A 20,000-nucleotide genomic window follows, 5' to 3' on the forward strand; every position below is an offset into this window, starting at 1 on the left:
GAGTCGAGGATTCAGGTGCTTCATTTACCAACATTCTCATCATCCTGCCTTTGCCTCAATACATCCGACTCACATTGCCCAAGGTCCTGTTTACTCTGACCTGTCCTGCAAGGTCCCAGCTTGTCCTCTCCTCTCGTTCTCTTTTCCTCTCCTTGTATGGTTGTTTTATTATTTTTCTGTCCTCTCCCTTTCATCTCCCTCACTCTCCATTCACCTAAGTGTTTCACTTCTCTCCTGTAGTCTCACCCTCTTAGTCTCCGTCTTCTCTCTCTGATCCTATTCTATCGTTTCCTCCCCTCTTGAGAAAATCCCTCCTCCCCACCCTTTCTCTCCTCTGCTCTCCTCCTATCTCCTCTCCTCTCTTTGACGTAAACGACCCTGGCGGTTATAACTCAGAATGTTTTTTCTATTGCTCCCTCTTCACTTCCACCGACCTCTGCAGTTTATTGGAGAGTTCTGCGCGACAATGTTCGTTGCGTGGATCCGGTGGTAATTGCAGACGGCGATAAAATCGCTAAAAAAACGAGAACGAAATGAAAAAAGAGATAAGTGCACGGGGGAATGGGATCTTAATGATCGGCCATAACACACTGGCGACAATAAAATGGCGGAATGAGAGAGCGGGATCCACATTAACATGAGGGAAGATGGTAATAACCTCCCCGTCTCATTAATATATGAATGCCGCTTGAGTACTGTATGAGCATGATGCATTGGTCTGACAGACATTGTCACCTCTCAGAACTTTACTCTCAACTTGAGCATGTCCGTTTTTTTTTTTTTTATGCTTTTTACTTCAATGAGATGAGGAACCGAGATAAGAAAGCCATATAAAGAGAAGAAGCGTGTTTTGAAGTGGCAACTTCATTTTGACTGCGCCCCCCAGACATTACAGAATGTGTGGCGATTCCTCACTAAAGTACATCGAGGCACAAACAGCTCCGGATGAGTGCTGGGAAAAAAAGAACATTCAGAGAAGGCCTTTCCTTTTAACGAAGAAAAACTCCTTCCTGCCTATTTAGATCACCCACCAGAGTCCAAACATCCGCCAAACAAACGGCGTCACCAATGAAAACGGAGGAAGGTGAGTGGCGCCTGAGGAGCAACACAACTCACATAATGTTCAACAAGCACGAGAACAGCATCTTAATAAACCTGACGCAGTTTGGCCCATTAGTGTGAGACGAGGAAAACACAAGGGGTCCTGCTGAGGGGTTAGTCATGGCCTAGATTCACGCCCGGAGAGCCATAACGGTGATGGCATTCCCGAGAGATTGCATCACGTGGAGGAACACACAGGGCATAATCTATGCGAGAAAATTTATGCCGACAACCACTAAAAATACAAAGTGCATCGTCCAGGGCCACTCTGCACGCTTAATTATACTACTGAGCCTGAAAGTGGCAGATCTAGATTTCACGCTGTTTGCTGAATTGACAATGTGAGACTAATGGCCTGAAAATGGGGGCGAGAGAATGTGGCCCAGGCAAAGTGGGCAGCCGATTGATCTGCAGAAGAGGATCTGGTGGGTTATCCTTTAAACTGAATAGCGAAGCTCTGATTGGGCCACTGTGAGAGAGAGAGAGAGAGAGAGAGAGAAAGAGAGAAAGAGAGACACACACACACAGAGAAAGAGAGAGAGAGAGAGAGAGAGAGGTTAGCAGGAGTCAGATGGAGTTTGATAATTACATGCAACTGTGTAATATGCATTGATAATAGGCTATGGCAGTACGAGGCAAATTCATTTATGCCTAATCTGTATTCCCTCCCTACCGTCGAAAGAAGAAAAACATAATCAAGTGATCAGGAATTACAACTCTATACCAAGATATCCTCAGAATTGAAATGTCTATGTTATAATGCAGTGTTCTAATGGAAGAAGGCAGAACCATATTCAGCAAAGATGTTCCCAGATGAACGCCATCTGTCTTACAGGGCATGAATATATGGTTGATAGATGTTTTTTAATATTGAATTTGGATGCTTTAATGCTGATGAATTTAGCAATGTAATTCAACTGAGAAGTCCTGTGGCACACAGTGCTAATCTGAAGGCTAGAGGACCTGAGCCTGAGGTCCCACCCCTGCTTCGTGCTTATTGGAGACTTGTCAAGCCCCTGCCGTAGTCTCACAAGTCTGCACGTGGCCTATTGGTCCTCTGTGTCTGAAATACAATTTGGTTGGTCGAAAAGGTCCAGCCATGGCCCACTGGCACAGATGCAAGCATTCATTAGGCCCCTCTGACTGGCCTTTCTGCCAATCTCTGAGCTCCTGATTGGTCTCCAGAGCAGCCTATTGATTGTAGAGTCAAATTGGCATACAGCTCTAGACTTTCAGTGCCAGTCAGATACATAGATTTTTTTCTTTTTTTCTTTCTTTCTTCCTTTCCTTCCTCCCCACCTTCTATCATGGTGGGCACTCTGGGATTAAAGGAATGGAATTTCTTAAACTTCTGGATGCCTATGCTGAACAGAACTTCAAGCCTTTTTTTTGGGTGGTGATATTTGCCAACGCAGCACAACACACACACACACACACTCACACGCACACACACACACACACACAAAATCCATCCATTTATTATAGATATTTGATCAGCGCCCCATACATCTAGAGAGAACACAAGCAAAAAGTTTTTCGCTGAAATAATTGGTACCTGTGCTGGGACAATGAGAGGAGAAGGCATTATCATGGGACTGAGCAGAGCTCTCATGAAAGGATAATGCATTGAAAGCTGTCTGCTGCCGCACGTATGAGTTTATGGGCTTGTACTATAATCAGTACTTTCCACAATTGCCCTGGTTCTTTCTCCCTCTCTTTATCTCAAACTTCTTCTCTTCCTCACTTTAATTTCTGCAACATATGCACAAGTGCACACAAACACACGCAGAAGGCAAGTATAGGATATAATAGAGGCAATTTCACAGCCAGGGTAATCAGGCATAGCAGAGATTCACTAACCAGCTGTTGATGTTGTCGGGTATATTTAACAATAATGTGCCTGTGTGTGTGTATGTATGTGTGAATGTAAGAGAGAGAAAAAAGTAAGAAAGAGAAAAGACACAAGAATAGAGTTACTTGTGTGTGTGGGGAAGTGTTTTACTATGAGGGTTGTAACCCTTTACAGCAATAGCTTAAAATGGCTTTCAATAGCTTTCAATGTGTTTGTGTATCCTGCCACAGTGTATGCTTTGCCATTTAAAAAGATATGTTGGAAAAATGCCTTCCTTCTTTTTCATGAGGGTCAGTTCTTTCTCTGGCATGTCTAGGTGCCTGTTGTTTACTTTCAAAAGGCTCCTGTGTGTAACCATCGAAATGTCACCCATGTCCTGACATTTACATAAATGTTTTTCATTTACGCCATTGTCGATCCCTGCACCTAAGTTCTTAGTCTCCCACACGTGCACATTCACGCGCACACAAGCAAATAAAAGCTGTTCTCAACGAGTACTTTTCTAGACATGCTGTACCTTTCCTTTCTAAAGGTCATTGTGTGTAGCATAGTCTCCATTTAATTGTATAATGGCCTGTTTCCCCCAGGTCTCATAGCAATCTGAGTTACAGTCAAGTGTTCATCGATTCATAGACTTAAGCTGGGGGGTTTGAATCCCTCTTCCAGTAGTTCTCTTCACTACCTTGCGCCAGTTTCCCGGACTCTCTCTAAGCAGACGCTGAGGAGAGAATAGTCTCTGGCTGCAAATCACCAAAACCACACCGCCGCTTACCTTCACATCAGCATTCAGGAGCTTCACTAGGTGATAATTCTCCCTGCTATCATGGGCGTCTCTGTCTAGCTGATGCCTGAGCTCTCTGATTTTGAAATGCATTATCAAGATAGCAGATTGAAAAGAGGGATTAGAGAGTCTATGTCTTGTCTGGGGCCAACAGAGGTACACTTTCACAATACAGTCAGTTTTCTCCATACATGGAATTTCAAAGAGAGCACACAAATAATAGACTAGAGGATGGACTGAAAATACCATCTCTACCAACACACTGAAATACCAATGCTAATACCAATATAATGGCTTTGAAGATAAACATGGACAACAGAATGAAACAAAACTATTCAGCTATTCCAATGGCAAAATGAGTACAACAAAACATCCGTTTTGTGAATGAGCCGAGACGAGACACATAGTAGGCCTGTGATATCTCATGCAGATTGCTAAAATGCATTAGTGTTTACATATTTTAGAGTTGCTGACATGTGTTAATGTTCACTTATTTAGAGTGACATATTGAAATACTTCCACAACACAAGCACTTATAAGAGGGACTGTGAACTTCACCGTTCCCAACTCCATCCACACACACACACACACACACACACACACACACACACACACACACACACACACACACACACACACACACACTCTCTCACACTCTCTCACACATACACACTCACATGCCTTGTCAGCAGCCCTCTTGGTGGGAGCATGAAAGATCTCCCTGCATGGGGGAAGCTAGCAGCCGCTGCTGCCTTTGCACTTTCCTGCCACTGTAAATGCCCATTGTTCCTGTGGGCTCAGGGCTTCGCTGTGGGCGCCATTCGGGCTCTTTATCGCCGGGGCCCAGTCAGGGCTCCTGCAGAGCTGGCTGTTGCTTAAGTTTAGCGTTCACCTCAAGAGTTGGGGAAATTATTTAGACTGTAGGCTTTTTTCTTTTCTTTTCTTTATTTATTTATTTGCTAATGATGGGGTGGCAACTACGGCTTTTTAGACTTTTGCGCCTGTGTTGCGGCTGCCCTACGCTGTCGGTTTTGTGAGTGGGTGTGTGTGTGTGTGTGTGTGTGTTTGTATATGTGTATGTATAGAAACACCTACTGTAAACCCTTTCTGTGTGATTGAATTCTTAGCGCTTTTCATATGCTGATATTTGTCTGAGAATGTCTTTGTGTATCTGAGTCACGGCTTACATTGTTGGGTTATTGACAACTGAGACGAGATGAAAAGCAATACGATTCTAAAGCATGTACTTTAACAGCTTGTTATTGTCTGCAACCTCTTATCTAAAGGAACACTACTGACAAAGGACTCAAACCAAGGACATAGACATAGACATAGACATAGACATAAACATAGACATAGACATAGACATAGACATAGACATAGACATAGACATAGACATAGACATTAGACATAGACATAGACATAGACATAGACATAGACATAGACATAGACATAGACATAGACATAGACATAGACATAGACATAGACATAGACATAGACATTGGACATTGGACATAGGACATAGACATAGACATAGACATAGACATAGACATAGACATAGACATTAGACATAGACATAGACATAGACATAGACATAGACATAGACATAGACATAGACATAGACATAGACATAGACATAGACATAGACATAGACATAGACATAGACATAGACATAGACATAGACATGGACATTGGACATAGGACATAGGACATAGGACATAGACAGAGAATGATAACTTTTTGCAAGCCTAGGAAAACACATATAATGAATGGATACACAAGCATGCCGAAATAGACATGCACTCTCTCTCTCTCTCCCTCTCTCTCTCTCTCTCTCTCTATCTCTCTCTCTCTCTCTCTCTCTCTCTTTCTCTTTCTCTCTCTCTCTCTCTCTCTCTCTCTCTCTCTCTCCTTCTCTCTCTCTCTCCTTCTCTCTCTCTCTGTCTCTCTATCTGTACCTCTCTATCTGTACCTCTCTATCTGTTTGTGTTTCTCTCCATCTTCATGTTGTTAATTGAAAATGCTCCATGAGTGATTTGTTTATGCTGTTCCACCGCTCTGCTAACTTGGTCGGCCCCATGTTTCTCAGTCTCAGTCGGTTCAAGGGCTGCCAGTGTTGCATTTGTGGTCCTTTGGATGCCAGTAGGAGTGAAGGGGTGGCTGGAAGCCATGAGAAAAGGGAGAGGATGTGGATGTGGGAAATGGATAAATAACTAATAAACAAACCAATAAGGCGACGCAGGTCCATAACTGGCTGAGAGACGCAGTAAATGAGGCGGGAGCAAAGCAAAGCAAATATCTCATTTCAGTTTAATGCGCTTGAGCCTTGCTGTGCTCTCGCTTCTATCTTCCATCTCTCGCTCTCTCTCTCTCTCCCTCTCTCTCGCTCTCATTGTTTACTGGGCCAATTTTAATAGGTTGTCAGCGGACACATAAAAACAAGCAGTGTATCAACAACAGCAGCGACCCAGAGTCCTCTGCTGTTGGCGACTGCTTCAAAAGATGCATGCACACACACACACATGCATGCACACGCGCCATACACACACACACACACACACACACACACACACACACACACACACACACACACACACACACACACACACAGGCACACCTATCCATATGTCCTAATAAACTCACAGACACACATTTACATAGAGCAAGCCAAGAAAGCTGTTTGCAGGCTTGAATAGCCCCTTGCTGTCTGCTAAGGTAATGTAATTCCTTTCTAAATGGAGAGAGATGGCGGAGAGGTGGACAGGTGGAGGAGTGGAGAAAGGGAAGGCAGTTACGGCCCAATTGATTTTTTTTGCGGTGCAGCACTATCAATTTGCAAAGCTATGCGCACATACACATATACACACACACACACACACACACATACACAAGCAAGCAGAAAACTTTGCACATACACACACACAGACACACAAACAAAACAAACAAATGAGCGAGTAGACCCCAAATCTAAAATTAACCACAAAATCGATTCTGGACAACTCCATTGCGCCCACACTGCCACTTTTTCTCCCCAACTTTAAAGACACACAGAAGAAGTGCAGGTGGTGGCAGATCAGATAAATGCTGATTGCACTCGCTCAGGTCTACTGTTGGGGTTGTCAGACACAGCCTCCCCCCCACACACACACACAAACACACACACATACACACACACACACACACACACACACACACACAATCACACACACACATACACACACACACTAACAATCACTCACTCACACACACATGCCACACAAATACACACACACACACACACAAACACACACATAAATACATACACACACACACAAACGCCTCGCTCCCTCCACACGCCCAGCATGCCGCTGGGGCAGATCAGAATGAGCAAACGTTTTAGAAATTGGTTTGAGTTTTTGTTCTTTCCCCCTCCCTCCCTCCCTCCCTCCCTCCCTCTCTCCCTCTCTCCCTCTCTCTCGTTCTGTCTATCCTTCTCTGCTCTGGCACTGGCACTGCAGCAGGCTCCTGGCCCCCAGCCCAGTGCAGGCTAAATGAGTGACAGCTGAGGACATGAGAGAGGGAGAGAAAGAGAGAGATTACAGAGGACAGAGGGAAAAGAGTATAGGCACACAGGAGAAATGAGAAAGGGCTATGGAGAGAGCTCTTACTCTTTCTTCTGCCTCTGTTCCTCTACCTCTACCCACCGTTTAATGTAATGTCCTCTCTGCATTCTTGACTTGCATTAATCAACTCAGCTCGGTCTCATACTCTTTCTTCTCCTTTATTACAGTGCATGAAATGCCCTGTATTGTTATTCCTAGGCTTCTTCTTCTTCTTATTCTTGTTACCTTTTTCTGCGATTAATTCAGCCCGAACCGCTAAACGCAGAAACTTCATTCAAACTTTGTCGCGTAGGTCTTGTAAAGGACACTTATGCTATGTATTTTTCACTTTTCTAAACTTTATACTTTTTAAGTTATTAAAGAAAAACGAATCTAAATTTTCCCATTGACTTACATTGGGCCATTATGACATCATAATAGGGTAATTAAACTGGCTTGCACCTGTGCTTCACTGACACCTGCGGCAAGCCTCCAAGGGTCCTCTTCTCTCTGTACCTCTCCATTCAACTGTATAACTAGGAATATTAATAGACACCTTCCATACTCTACTTTTTTTTCTCTCTATCACTCTCACTCTACTTTCTCTCACACTCCATCTCTCTGCTTCACTCTTTTTTTCTCCTTCTTTCAATATTTTCACTCTCTCTTTACTGTCTTTATCCAGAGCCACTCTTGTTCACTCTTCTTTCCTTACTTTGTTTCTTCCTCTCTTCTTTCCTTTCTTCTTTCCTTCTTTCTACTCTTCTTTACCCTTTTCTTTCCTTCTTCCACTCTTCTTTCCTTTCTTCTTCCCTTCTTCCACTCTTCTTACCTTTTTCTTTTCTTCTTTCCTTCTTTCACTCTTCTTTCTTTTCTTCTTATCTTCTTCGGCTCTTCTTCCCTTCTTCCACTCTTCTTCTCTTTCTTCACTCTTCTTTCCTTTCTTCTTTCCTTCTTCCACTCTTATTTCCTTTCTTCACTCTTCTTTCCTTTCTTCTTCCCTTCTTCCACTCTTCTTTCTTTCTTCCACTCTTCTTTCCTTTCTTCACTCTTCTTTCCTTTCTTCTTTCCTTCTTCCACTCTTCTTTCCTTCTTTTACTGTTCTTTCCTTTCTTCCTTCCTTCTTTCACTTTCTTTTCTTTTATTCATTCTTTCTTAACTTTTGCATTTCATGAACTGGTATTTCCTTCAGGAAATGCATTTTCTAGTTCTTTTTCTTTCTTCTCTATCTCTCTTTCTGGCTTTCCAATTTCATTCTTTCCTCCTTATCTCTCCTTCTGGCTATCCTATTCTTACTTTCTTCTCTGTCTCTCTTTCTGGCTCTCCCATACTTGCAATCTCCTTGCACACACATGAACCCACTTCCTTTATGCTGGCTCCAAGTGAGTCCACCTCTCTCCAGCTCTCCCTCTTCTATTTCACTTTTCTCTGTATCTGACTTCAACCCTCTCTCCTTCCCTCTGACTGAGTTGGCCTGTGCCTCCCTCCATCTATCCTCTCTGATCCCTTTCTCTGAGACCTGTGTTCTGAGATCTCTCTCTTTCTCCTGTCAATGTATCACCCCTCTGGTTGTCCTTCCATCATCTGCCTGTCTGTCTGTCTGTCCCTCTACCCCCCCCCCCTCATTCTTTCTCTCTCTATCTCTATCGCTCTCTCTGTCTTTCTCTCTCTCTCTCTCTCTCTCTCTGTCTTTCTCTCCGAGGTCTCAGATAGCCAGCGTGTCTGCAGCGGAGGCTGGTGGTGGGTGGCCCATAAATCGGTCGGGGCTCTCTGTGAGCTCCCTGGGGGCCGGCTGGAGAAGGGAAAATAAAGCAAAGTCTGTCAGCGCCTCATAAAAACTCACGGCGTAATAAATATCCTGGCTGAATGAATTAGGAGATTAAATCACCATAAGTCGTTAATGCCATTTCCACCAACACGACGCGTGGAGCACGTACGCTATGCTAGTCTCTCCCTCAAGGCTTCTCCTCTCTCTCTCTCTCTCTCTCTCTCTCTCTCTCTCTCTCTCTCTCTCTCTCTCTCTCTTTCTCTCTCTCTCTCTCTCTCTCCCTCTCTCTTGTGTGTGTGCCTATGTATGAGTGTGTATGATTGTTAGTGCATCTAACAAAATTGTAACCATTTAGTGTATGTATTTAGAAATTAGTGTAAGTAAAATGTGTGTGAATGTACGGCAATTCAGCCGAGAAAATGTTGCCCCTTCTCACTACTCTGGGTTTCAAATATGTGTCCACTCTAACAACTACATGAGTTTTTTGTTGATGTGGTTTAGTTGGCATTTCATTTGAACGCTGTGGGCTGGTGAAGTTGCTGGCCCAGTGTCAAAAACCCTCTCAGAACCACAAAGTGTCCATCTCTCCTTCCCAAGAGGTTCTGATTTAGAGTGCTGAGTGTGGAACGCAGGGAATGGAGTCCTGTGGCCCAGTCTGGGCCCTGTGGGGAACTCTGCCAGCTTCTGAAAGTTACTGTTTTGCTTCACAGACACAAAGGCCCGCGTTGGGAGGCATGAGGAACCAGGAACCAAAAGCCACTCAGCACCAGGGAGGTGGAAGATCGATGATGGAGGTGAGTGCTCCCTGCTCAATACGCTCATTTTGATGTGGAATTAGGTTTTCAAATAGGCATAAGTGGGGTCTAAGAAGTTTATTCATCGGTATATCAGCAAACCAGCTTTTTATGGAGTTCAATTTGAGAGCATTATTTATTCTTTTGACGTTCAGATTTTGCTTCTGCTACTCTACTCTACACAAACGTCCTGTGCTCCCGTTTGAGTCCTTGTGTTGCTCTTGCCAACAACCAGTAACACATCTGAGGCAGTTCTATTTGCCCAAACAATGTCCTGCTGACTCGTGTCACTGATAAATGTCATTTGACTTGATATTATGTATTTATTCTAGATTTGATTTGCTATCTTATAGATATTGTTCTGTAAACTCTGATGGTATTCAACGGGACAAGAAGTAACAAGCTAACTTCCTTAAAATGAACAGATAGTAAACATGAACTGTGGCACAGAAGGCGTGATAAGACCGGGCAATTTGCAGAATGGCACACTGAGCAACAAGTAAAGTTACTGTTATTGAGGTTAAAGTATATCATTATCAAAATATATAATAGACACAATGACATAGACAAGTGTTAGACACCGTTTTGTTAACATCTGACTTTACAGCAGCACACTATCCAAGTGCTATTGGTGATTTACCAATTCACCATCATGAACACAAAGTTCTAACATAATCGTCAAAAGAAATACTACCCGTCTGGGCACTGTTTGGATTTGTTCAGATTCTGAATTTTCTACGAAATATAGGCCTAACATGTTAACATGGTAGCTAACAATACAGGCTAAAATGACTCAAACTGAAGCACTGGACATTTGTACAAGCAACAGTGTAGCTGAGTGCAGACAAACAGTTTTGAGCAAATAAGAGCATAACAGCAGGGGCTATGTGAGAGAGAGGGCCGGTTTGGAGTGTTGAGTGCTGCTCTCCGTGAGATGAATCAGAAGCAAACTTGCATTCCGTGGATTCCCTGCATTCCGTGTTTTATTCGGTTCAGCATCCTGACCAATTGGTAAGGTTTTCTAACCGTTCCCATCCTGTATAGGTCATGGTAAGGCCATGGTGGTGAATGTGTGCTTGGGAATTATGGACTATTGAGGATGTCACATCATCATCCTAAACCCACAAAAAAGGTTTTGGCGAGCTGCAGCTCAACTGCAGTATTCTGTGCCATAACTGTATGCAAAATTAATTGTGTCCAATGGCGCCGCCGAGAGTCCATGCTGATATACATGACAAAGACAAGCAACTGTATATTTGAACAACTGAGAGTTGTTCTGTTGGGGACTAGCATAATGCTGTGTGAGTCTATGAGCATGTGTGAGTGTGTGTGTGTGTGTGTGTGTGTGTGTGTGTGTGTGTGAGTGGGTGTGTGTGTGAGTGGGTGTGGGTGTGGGTGTGTGTGTGTGTGTGTGTGCCTGTGTGTGTGTGTATGCCTTTCACAGGATGTTCCACAAGAGCATTTGTTCAACAAAGAGAGAAAGAATGAGAATGAAAGAAAGTTTCATATCAAAGCTTCAGCCCTCAGTAGTGATGTGTTCCACACAGTACACCAAGTCTGAGATATGCGGTTCCACTGCCGTTTCTGGTTCTCTGAAACCCATTTCCATGGACCCAGCCGGGCTGGTGGAACTGATCACCATCATTTAGATCACGCTACCCTCTCTAATTCCATGTTAGAACATGGCTCCTTCACTACACTCCCCATTGCGCTTTTCCTCCTTTCTCAGTTTCTTCTTCCTCTTCCTTTTTCCCTCTGGTAATTCTCAGAAATTATGGTATGTCTCATTAAGACGAGGGATATAGACCTTTTAGTGTTAAATGGCTTTTTAGCTACATTGCTGGCATTATGCATAGTTATGTTTGTGGAGATGGGAATACAGAATAATGGAGAAAAGAGATATACTAGAAAGAAAAAAGGAGGACAATAAAACCTTGACTCTTGTCCCATCTGATGCTCTGTTTCTGCCTCTGTCTCTTTTTGAGTTGAGCCTTGTTGTCAGTCTCATCTGGGGTGAGGATTTGATATCAACTGAGGCTTTCTGGAATGGCCAAAACAGAGATACAACTAATTTACACACAAACACACACATGCATGCAGGCATGTGCATGGTTACATCTATGGATTTGAAAAACTGAGGGCATCCTCGAGGATTTGGACAGTCGTTTATCTGTTGCCCACCATGACTTTGGTGTGGTAATTGCCACGTGAGGCCCGCCGGCAGGACAGACAGACAGACAGGGCCAGCAATGGAGGTGGAACTTCTCCGGTAGGTTTAGCTTGGGTGCCACTGTAAATCATAGAGGGCCTGCAGGCTTCTCTACAGTTTAGCAGTCTCTGAGGCAAATAAGCCAATAAATTAGCTTTCCTGGATTCCCCTTATAAGCCTGGCCTTGGATGAAGGCGTCCTTTCAATTAAAGAAATTGCTGCAAGCTTACAATCAATGTCAGAGGTGCCGCTCCTGAAAGAGGGGTTCAGTGTCTGCTGGGTCCATGGTTGGCTGGATTATCTGGTCACGAGTGAGTTGTGAATAGGACCCAAAAGTAGAGTAGACAGGAATTAAGGGTAAACTGTTCTTTAATGAACCAGGCAATGGCACCAACACAAGGGCAGAACGGTAATCCTCAGGCCGTCCAGAGTCAGATAACCAGACAGGCAGGCAGACGGGGCAGAACCAAAAACAGAACAAAAACCATCAAACAGGAAGGCAATGAAACCAGGTACAGAGGTACAGAGTAACATGATATTACAAACATCACAAAAAAATAGTACCAGGCATGAGTCAAAACTAGCAAACAGCCCAGAAGGGCAGAAGATCCAAATACAAAGGCTCACACAGTTTGAAGTCCAGCCAATAGGATAAAACAAAACACAGCAAAACAAGACAGAGGCCAGGCAGGAAATAAACAGGTCAAACCATGAACTTGACTTGAGGCTACAGAGAATCAGAGGGATGAGGAAGATCTTGGCAGGGTTTAAATGCTGATGCTGTTGTGGTGAGTAGCAAACAGGGTTGCAGACAGGAGCGCAGGTGATAGGTTCAGCAACCTGTCAGTCAAAACATGGACCAGGATCTGCAGGTGCTGGGCAGGATTGGGACAGGAGTGTCAAAAGAGAGGGTGAGGAACCAAGAGAACAGGTGAACGTACACTGACCTACAAACCCATCAAAAACCCCTTGAAGCCAGAATGTCTGTAGTCTGGATTTGGATTAGGCAACTGAGAGACGGTGGGGAGGCAAGAAGATAAAGTAATTTCAAACACAAAGCCACCTAAGCAGTGGAGCCAGAATAGCCTGTGGTGCTTCAACAGTGGCCAGTGGAAGCCACTACTGTTAGAGCCAGAATGGCAGCAGGGCTCTCAGTATCAACGCAGTGTAGGGAAAGGAGCAACATCGAGCCAAAATGGCCTCCAGCAGGGTGGATCTAATTAACCCTATGGGGAGAGAAGCTGGGAAGGCCAGTGTTTGTCTTTTCTGTGCCTGACACCCACACCCCTGAATCTGGCTGGCTGGCCCTTCTCATTTGAGTCAGCTGGAGCTGCGCTCATTAACTGGGCTGGCATGGCCAGGCTCCCTCTTTGCTACATTATGCATGAGACGCTGCCTCACTGCTGGCTGGGGCTGGTGGAGGCTGGGAGTGTGCGTCTCATTAACTCCACTGGGGCATTGGAGCACAAACACACACACACACACACACAGGTACATTCACAGACACACACACACACACACACATACAAAAACAGGTGCAGTCACAGACAGACACATACACAACACACACACATGCAGGCCGAAGTACACACACACGAGCAGGTGCACTCACAGACAGACACATACGCAACTCACACACACACACACACACACACACACACACACACACACACACACACACAGGTCCACTTACAGACAGGCACACACCAGTATGCCAATCTTCTGTCAACGCTACCCAATCAAAAAGCAGCACGTGTGATTTTTACATGAGCTGAGTTGGCTGGAAGGTCGGCAAGTGAGTCGAGGAGTTCTGGAAGTTCTGCTGTATGCATTATTTTCTGCTACTTACTGCCTTATTATTTTGCACATTTTAGTGAACTATTCCAAATGCTACACAGAAATGGATGACATTTGTTATCTCCTATATCATTTGAACGTATCGAACGAATTGTGATGCGTATCACATCCATTAGGGGCTTTTTATTGCATGGAGGGAAGACGCATTGAACAGTGAAAATGAATGTGTTTTTGCCACTGAAGGCCTGAGAGTCTGATATAGATCCAGAATGGCCCCTTGGATGCAATTAGAGGCAAAATCACCTCAGGTAACAAGTTTCTCCGTTGGCTGTTAATCCATCCAGATAGCATCAGTCTCGGGGTTTGGGTCAAGTCCTGTTCTGATGCAGAAGCAAGCCACAACTGGGCCCGATCCATTTCAGAGTCTCATCCTGGCAGGGATATGCTGTGGACGTTAGATTTTCTATTACCATTGAAACAGCTGGGGCTGTCATAATAATCAATTCATGAAGTACACTCTTTTCCTGAATGTCATTCAGTACATAAATTATGCTCTCATCTCTGCTAAAAGGGAGGGGGGAGTCTCTGACGTTGGTCATCAAAGAAACCTTCCCACATACTGTACTCTCCCACAAGGACAACTTCTGTCGAGAGTCGACCCTCACTGTTCACTTTCAGAGAAAGAGAGAGAGAGAGACAGAGCAAGAGAGAAGTAAAAAGAGGAGATTGAAAAGAGGGGGAGCGTTGTGGTCTCTCTCCATGTCTGATAATGAAGGAGTGACTAATCTACCCCCATCCCCAGCACCCCCCTCCCTCCCCCCCTTTGGCTCAGTGCCCTGTCTTCCGGATCCTTCCATGGCGCTCAGCCCCCTGTTCTCTTCCGTCAGCACTTTCAGCTGTGCTCCCTGGGATTGTAAGCTGCCCTGCAGAGCGGATTTAGATCATCTCCCAACTTCCCTCCTGCACCGTCCTCATCCAACCTCTCCCTCCCTCCCACATCAACACTCCTCACTCCTCCCTCTCCTGCCAGAGTTGGATTGTGAACCCCATCAGAGCATGCTTGGCTGTGTACTTCTCTAGATGTGATATGCTGTAATGCCGAGATGTCAGGTCCTACTGGGCTGAGGTCAGTCGTATGGTCAACACCACTCTTGTGTCATTACTGCTGGCAGTAGGAGCACAGATGCTCACTGGTAGGTGCTTAAGGTGTGACACATTCAAGAGGGATTTGAGATTCTGGGGTGTTAGGGAGACTGGATCACCATTGGAGTTGTTCCATTCACTATGGTTCATTAGCCTTAAATACAAACACATACACACACACACACACATACACATACATATACACAGACACACACACACACACACACACACACACACACACACACACACACACACACACACACACACACACACACACACACACACACACACATACGCCTCCTACTCCTCGAATCTCTGTGCTGCTAGGTTCTTCCAGCTATGTGGTAAATATCACTAGAGGGAGGGATGTCTCTTACATAGATAATTAAAAGGACATTAAATGTAATATCCATGTAATTAATAAATGCAAACCAACACACAGACAAACACGCACACACACTCATTTGTTATGGGTACCTCCTGGCTCTGTGTATCTGTGAGAATTAATATAAATAAATAATTCCATCTCATTTTGCCTGTGATAATTACTTCTGCAAAGAAAATAGATCTGAATGTTTCGAAGGTCACTTTGGTTTAGTTATAATTACCAAGGAAACCAAACTAGCAGCTGGCAAAGAGGAACAAGGTAACGTCAGGGACCGGCACCTTGTCTCCTCACCTCGCCGCCTTCCCTTTGACAGCTCGACTCCTCCAGTGTCTTAGAAGCACTGGAGCCAGCCCTAACTCTCTGACCTCGATCTCCGTCGGACTGCTGTTAAACATTCAAATTAGTAAACAAGAAGCAGTTCACCACCCTCGTTTCTCCTCTTGATGTAGTTCCCCCTAATGAACCTAGTCTTCAGCTCAACTTTTCTACCAATTTTTATAAATCAGACAACTCGTGATTGGCTTTTAATTTAGCTGGTGCAATGGGTCACTTCAGCTCCCAGTTCTAATTGGCTGTGAGTTGAAGAACGGCACACTGGGAGATTAAGTCTTTTGTAACACCATTCAGGCCAATCACTGCTTTGTATTCCCATAGCTGCATCCCCACCCCAAAGCTTATTTTATTAGCAGGGAATGTTAGCACATGTTGCAGTAATCATGTTCATCTGTTGGACTTGTTTCAGCTCAGCTTGTTAACATGTGGGTTTCTTTTGTATTGCTTGTGCGCTTGAGTTTTTTTTACGTTTCAGCACAGAAGGTGGAGAGTGACTTTGTGATGGCTGTGCAGGATGCCGCTTTGATTAGTTTTTCCAGACTCCTGCTGAGGCTGATATATCTTAATAAAGCCATTTTATGCCCTAGCAGACTCATTGTTTTTCTCATCTTGACAGATTGCTGAGCTTTCTTTGGCATTTGTTTGTGTGTTTGTGTGTGTTAGTGTGTGTGTGCGCACGCTCGTGTGTGTGTGTGTGAGCATATGTGTGAGAGCACATTTTTATATGCACAGCTGCGTGTGTGTTTATGGATATTGACCTTTGCATTAATATTATTTGTTAGGTTTTGTGTGTGTGTGTGTGTATGTGTGTGTGTGTGTGTGTGTGTGTGTGTGTTTGTGTGTGTGTATCTCTAAGTGTCTATGTCAGCACATCTGTTCATGCTTGAATATCAAAGCCTTCATAAGTCTCTTGAATTGACACTCTCCTGGGAGAGATCAGGTAAGGCCATGCACTTGTCATCTGTCTCTCTGGCTCCTTCTCTCCCTCACTCATTCCTCCCCATCCTCTCTCTTTCTCTCTCTCTGTCTTTGTCATCTCTCTCTCTCTCTCTCACTCTCACTTAAATATTGAAGTGCCTCTCCTGCAGCGATTATGATGGGGATAAATGTCATCTCTCATTCCTCTTGCCTGACAAATGAGGTGATGGGATCAAAGCACAATCCTTATGAAGGCCATGCACAAACACGCACACACACACACGCACGCACACACACACACACACACACACACACACACACACACTTACACACACACTTGCACACACTTACACTCTTACATCTTGAACAGTGTTTATGTTTGCACAAACACACACTGTGGAGTGTGCACAGAGTGCATTCTCAAACAGGCGTGTCTGCTACGTTTTGCATATTCACTAAAGACATTTGATCTACACGGTGCATAGGCCTGCTAATGTAGATGGACAAGCTGTACAAAACGTATGTCACAACCACACATGAAGATAAATAGCAGGACAACACATGTATGTATTCCATTCATTATGATGTGAAAAGCACGACTTTACTGATATGGGTCTTATGTTATATGAGATAAAATCTGTAGGGACCACTTTGTGCATATGTGTGTGTGTGTGTCAGTATGTGTGAGCATTTGTGTGCAAATTTGAATGTTTCTGTGTGTGTGTGTGTGTGTGTGTTTTGAGATTGACAGAGTGTGTGTATGTGTGTGTGTGTGTGTGTGTGTGAGTGAGTGATTGTGAGCGAGTGGCTGTGTGTGTATGTGTGTGTTTTGAGATTGACAGTGTGTATGTGTGTGTGTGTGTGTGTGTGTGTGTGTGTGTGTGTGTGTGTGTGTGTGTGTGTGTGTGTGTGTGTGTGTGTGTGTGTGTGTGTGTGCACCTGTACTTGCCCAGCCATGCATACACTATAAGCTTGTCTCTGCCAGTCTCAGTAGGCAAAGGGTTCCCAGCGGAGGCTGTCTGCATTAGAGCGTGCTAGTTAAACCCTGTGCCCCTGAGCGCCCATCTCTCACCCCCCCCCCTCTCAACCCACCCCACACCCCTCTCAACCAACCCCACACCTCTCCCCCAGACTACCAGAAAGGTCTTATTCACTTTTCTCTTTGAAGCTTTGCGGTCCCACGGCCATTTTCATATCTGTCTCTCCTGTTATTTAAACATTCCATAAACATCCACAGTGAAGAAAAAAAGCACAGGCCACCATGAATATTCTAAGTGTGTGCAGGGAGAGCCAATAGTCTTTTTGTACCCATGAATATTCAAGGGCTCAAGGGAGAGAAGGTCCCCGTCCACATAGTGAAAGCAGAGAGTTTCTTGAAATTGGAGAAGTTTAGTTTTTCGGCCTTGTGTCCACATGACAAGGGCGTTTGAAAACTGGTTCCTCAGTGGAGACTTTTGAAAATGTAACCCTTACGTCGCCATAGTGACAGGCGACAATGGACATTTTTGAAAACGATGACTCAGCTTCATCCAATCAAGTTCCATTCACCATGAAGCTTTAGTCTGAGCTCCACCCTCCAAAGCCTCCACCACGTCCTCAGTGGCAATGAACCGAAAACCTATTTTTGATTGGCAGACAATTTGTTCTATTTCTACAAAGGGGACGTATCTATCAGAAACATCAGTGGCCAAGACCTGTTCTGGGTTTGTTTGATATAGAGTGATGCTTAATGTTAGCAGAATTAAGCAGGGTAAGTTCACTGCTGAAATGTGGAAAATAAACCATTGAACTATAGGATTTATCTGATCTCAAATTGCTGTTGCTTTGATAACGATCTTGAGAGAGTGAGAGTGACAGACATTGCAGAGGCCCTACAGGCTTTGGGGCAAAGGCTTTACCCTCCTCCGCTCCTCCTCTTATTTTGCCTTCGTGATTAGGGAATTCAAAAGGACGATTAAATAAATGAGTGGCACTGGTGCTCACCAGTCCTGGTGTTTCCCGGAATACCTTCCTTTATCAGCAGAGTGGCTTTAATTAAATACGGAACAACGGCCTCTCACAAACCCTGTTTTTCAGTTGACTCCCCAGCTGTTAATTCGGTTTAATTTACTGTGGGCTCCCCAGGCTTCCTCTGTTTCATAATCACTTTGTTTCTCTCTCTCTCGCTCCCTCTCTCTCTCCCTCCCTCCCTCTCTCTCTCTCTCTCTCTTTTTCTCCTGCCCATCTCCCCTCATCCCTCAATGTATATCCCTCGCTCATATTAAATGTTTTTGAGGGCTAAACAAAAGTCCATCCCCGGGGTGATTTCATGGCTTTTTTTAACTCTCTTGACACAATATTTAAATTCTTCATTTTCAATTCCCTCCTATTTTTCTCTCTCTTTTTTTTCTCTCTGGTAAGAAAGACGGGAATACCTTTTTAATTATTATTACATCAAAGCCCAGAGCCTGCTTTTCAAATGAACACCACACTCTCCCACTGTGGCGTTTTGCTGGGAGTGATGCCTGTGGAAGAACCCCAGTCTGTAAACAAACGCACAAACAAAGCGGACAGGGGAATGCTTGGGTGCTTGGCAGAGGCAAGACAAATTAGTCTCGTCCCAGACTTGTCGGACACTGTGACTTGGCACTGATCACCAGGGTGTTGGTATTTGACAACACTCTATGGGAGAAGCCCTGTTCCAATGCTGCTGTATTTAATTACTTAACCCTAGCTGCTGACCTCTTCAGAGTCAGAGGTTAATAAGTCCGGAATAAAAGGTTAAGTAAGTTAACTTGGTTCAAATTATCCTAGCTGTCAAAAAATAAACGTTACGTTGGTTGTCAATGGTAACCATTCAAGAGCATTGATATGGAACGGCGATTTAACGTTTCTACTGGGACTACGTCCAAGGTGTCCGGTTATACGAACTTAATGTACACCCCATTAGCCAATCAGAAAACAGTATTTCGTTCCAGAGGGAGATAACAACACTACAAAGCATGTTGTGGCGCGTAGAGGCAGGTGGTCATAGCCAGGGTGCGATTTGCCAGGGGGGATGGGGGGGATTTACCCTCCCTCTGGTTTTTACATCCCCACCTCAGCTGGATGAATTTCATACATGGGGGGGATAACCCTCAATTATTAAAAAAACAATGAAAAAACAGACAGGTTGTGACAGCGTTTTCTTACACTTGCTTACATCGCTGGCACTAACGTTCACCTTACCCGAACTGTCGGCATTCTCAGAATTCGCTGGCTTTTTCCGTGTATAGGCTACTGTACAATGAATATGAAAACATTTGTTCACTGCATTAGCGAGTTCTGTCCAAAACAGTTTCGTTTCAGTTTCAAAG

General features: G+C 44.4%; 1 protein-coding gene across 1 annotated transcript in view; it reads left to right on the top strand.

Moving 5' to 3' along the window:
• Positions 1–12,940: 12,940 nt before the first annotated feature.
• The window catches only part of spock1 (SPARC (osteonectin), cwcv and kazal like domains proteoglycan 1), a gene marked incomplete at both ends in the record, with an annotated part of 84,188 nt that continues 77,128 nt past the window's right edge, over positions 12,941–20,000 (top strand). Inside the window, 3 exons of the mRNA XM_080840849.1 lie at positions 12,941–13,017; positions 14,716–14,796; positions 14,994–15,076. Of these exons, the coding sequence (XP_080696975.1) occupies positions 12,941–13,017; positions 14,716–14,796; positions 14,994–15,076 (241 nt within the window). The remainder of the gene's footprint in view (positions 13,018–14,715; positions 14,797–14,993; positions 15,077–20,000) is intronic.

Source organism: Sprattus sprattus (assembly GCF_963457725.1).
Source record: "Sprattus sprattus genome assembly, chromosome: 6".
NCBI classification, from domain to species: domain Eukaryota; kingdom Metazoa; phylum Chordata; class Actinopteri; order Clupeiformes; family Clupeidae; genus Sprattus; species Sprattus sprattus.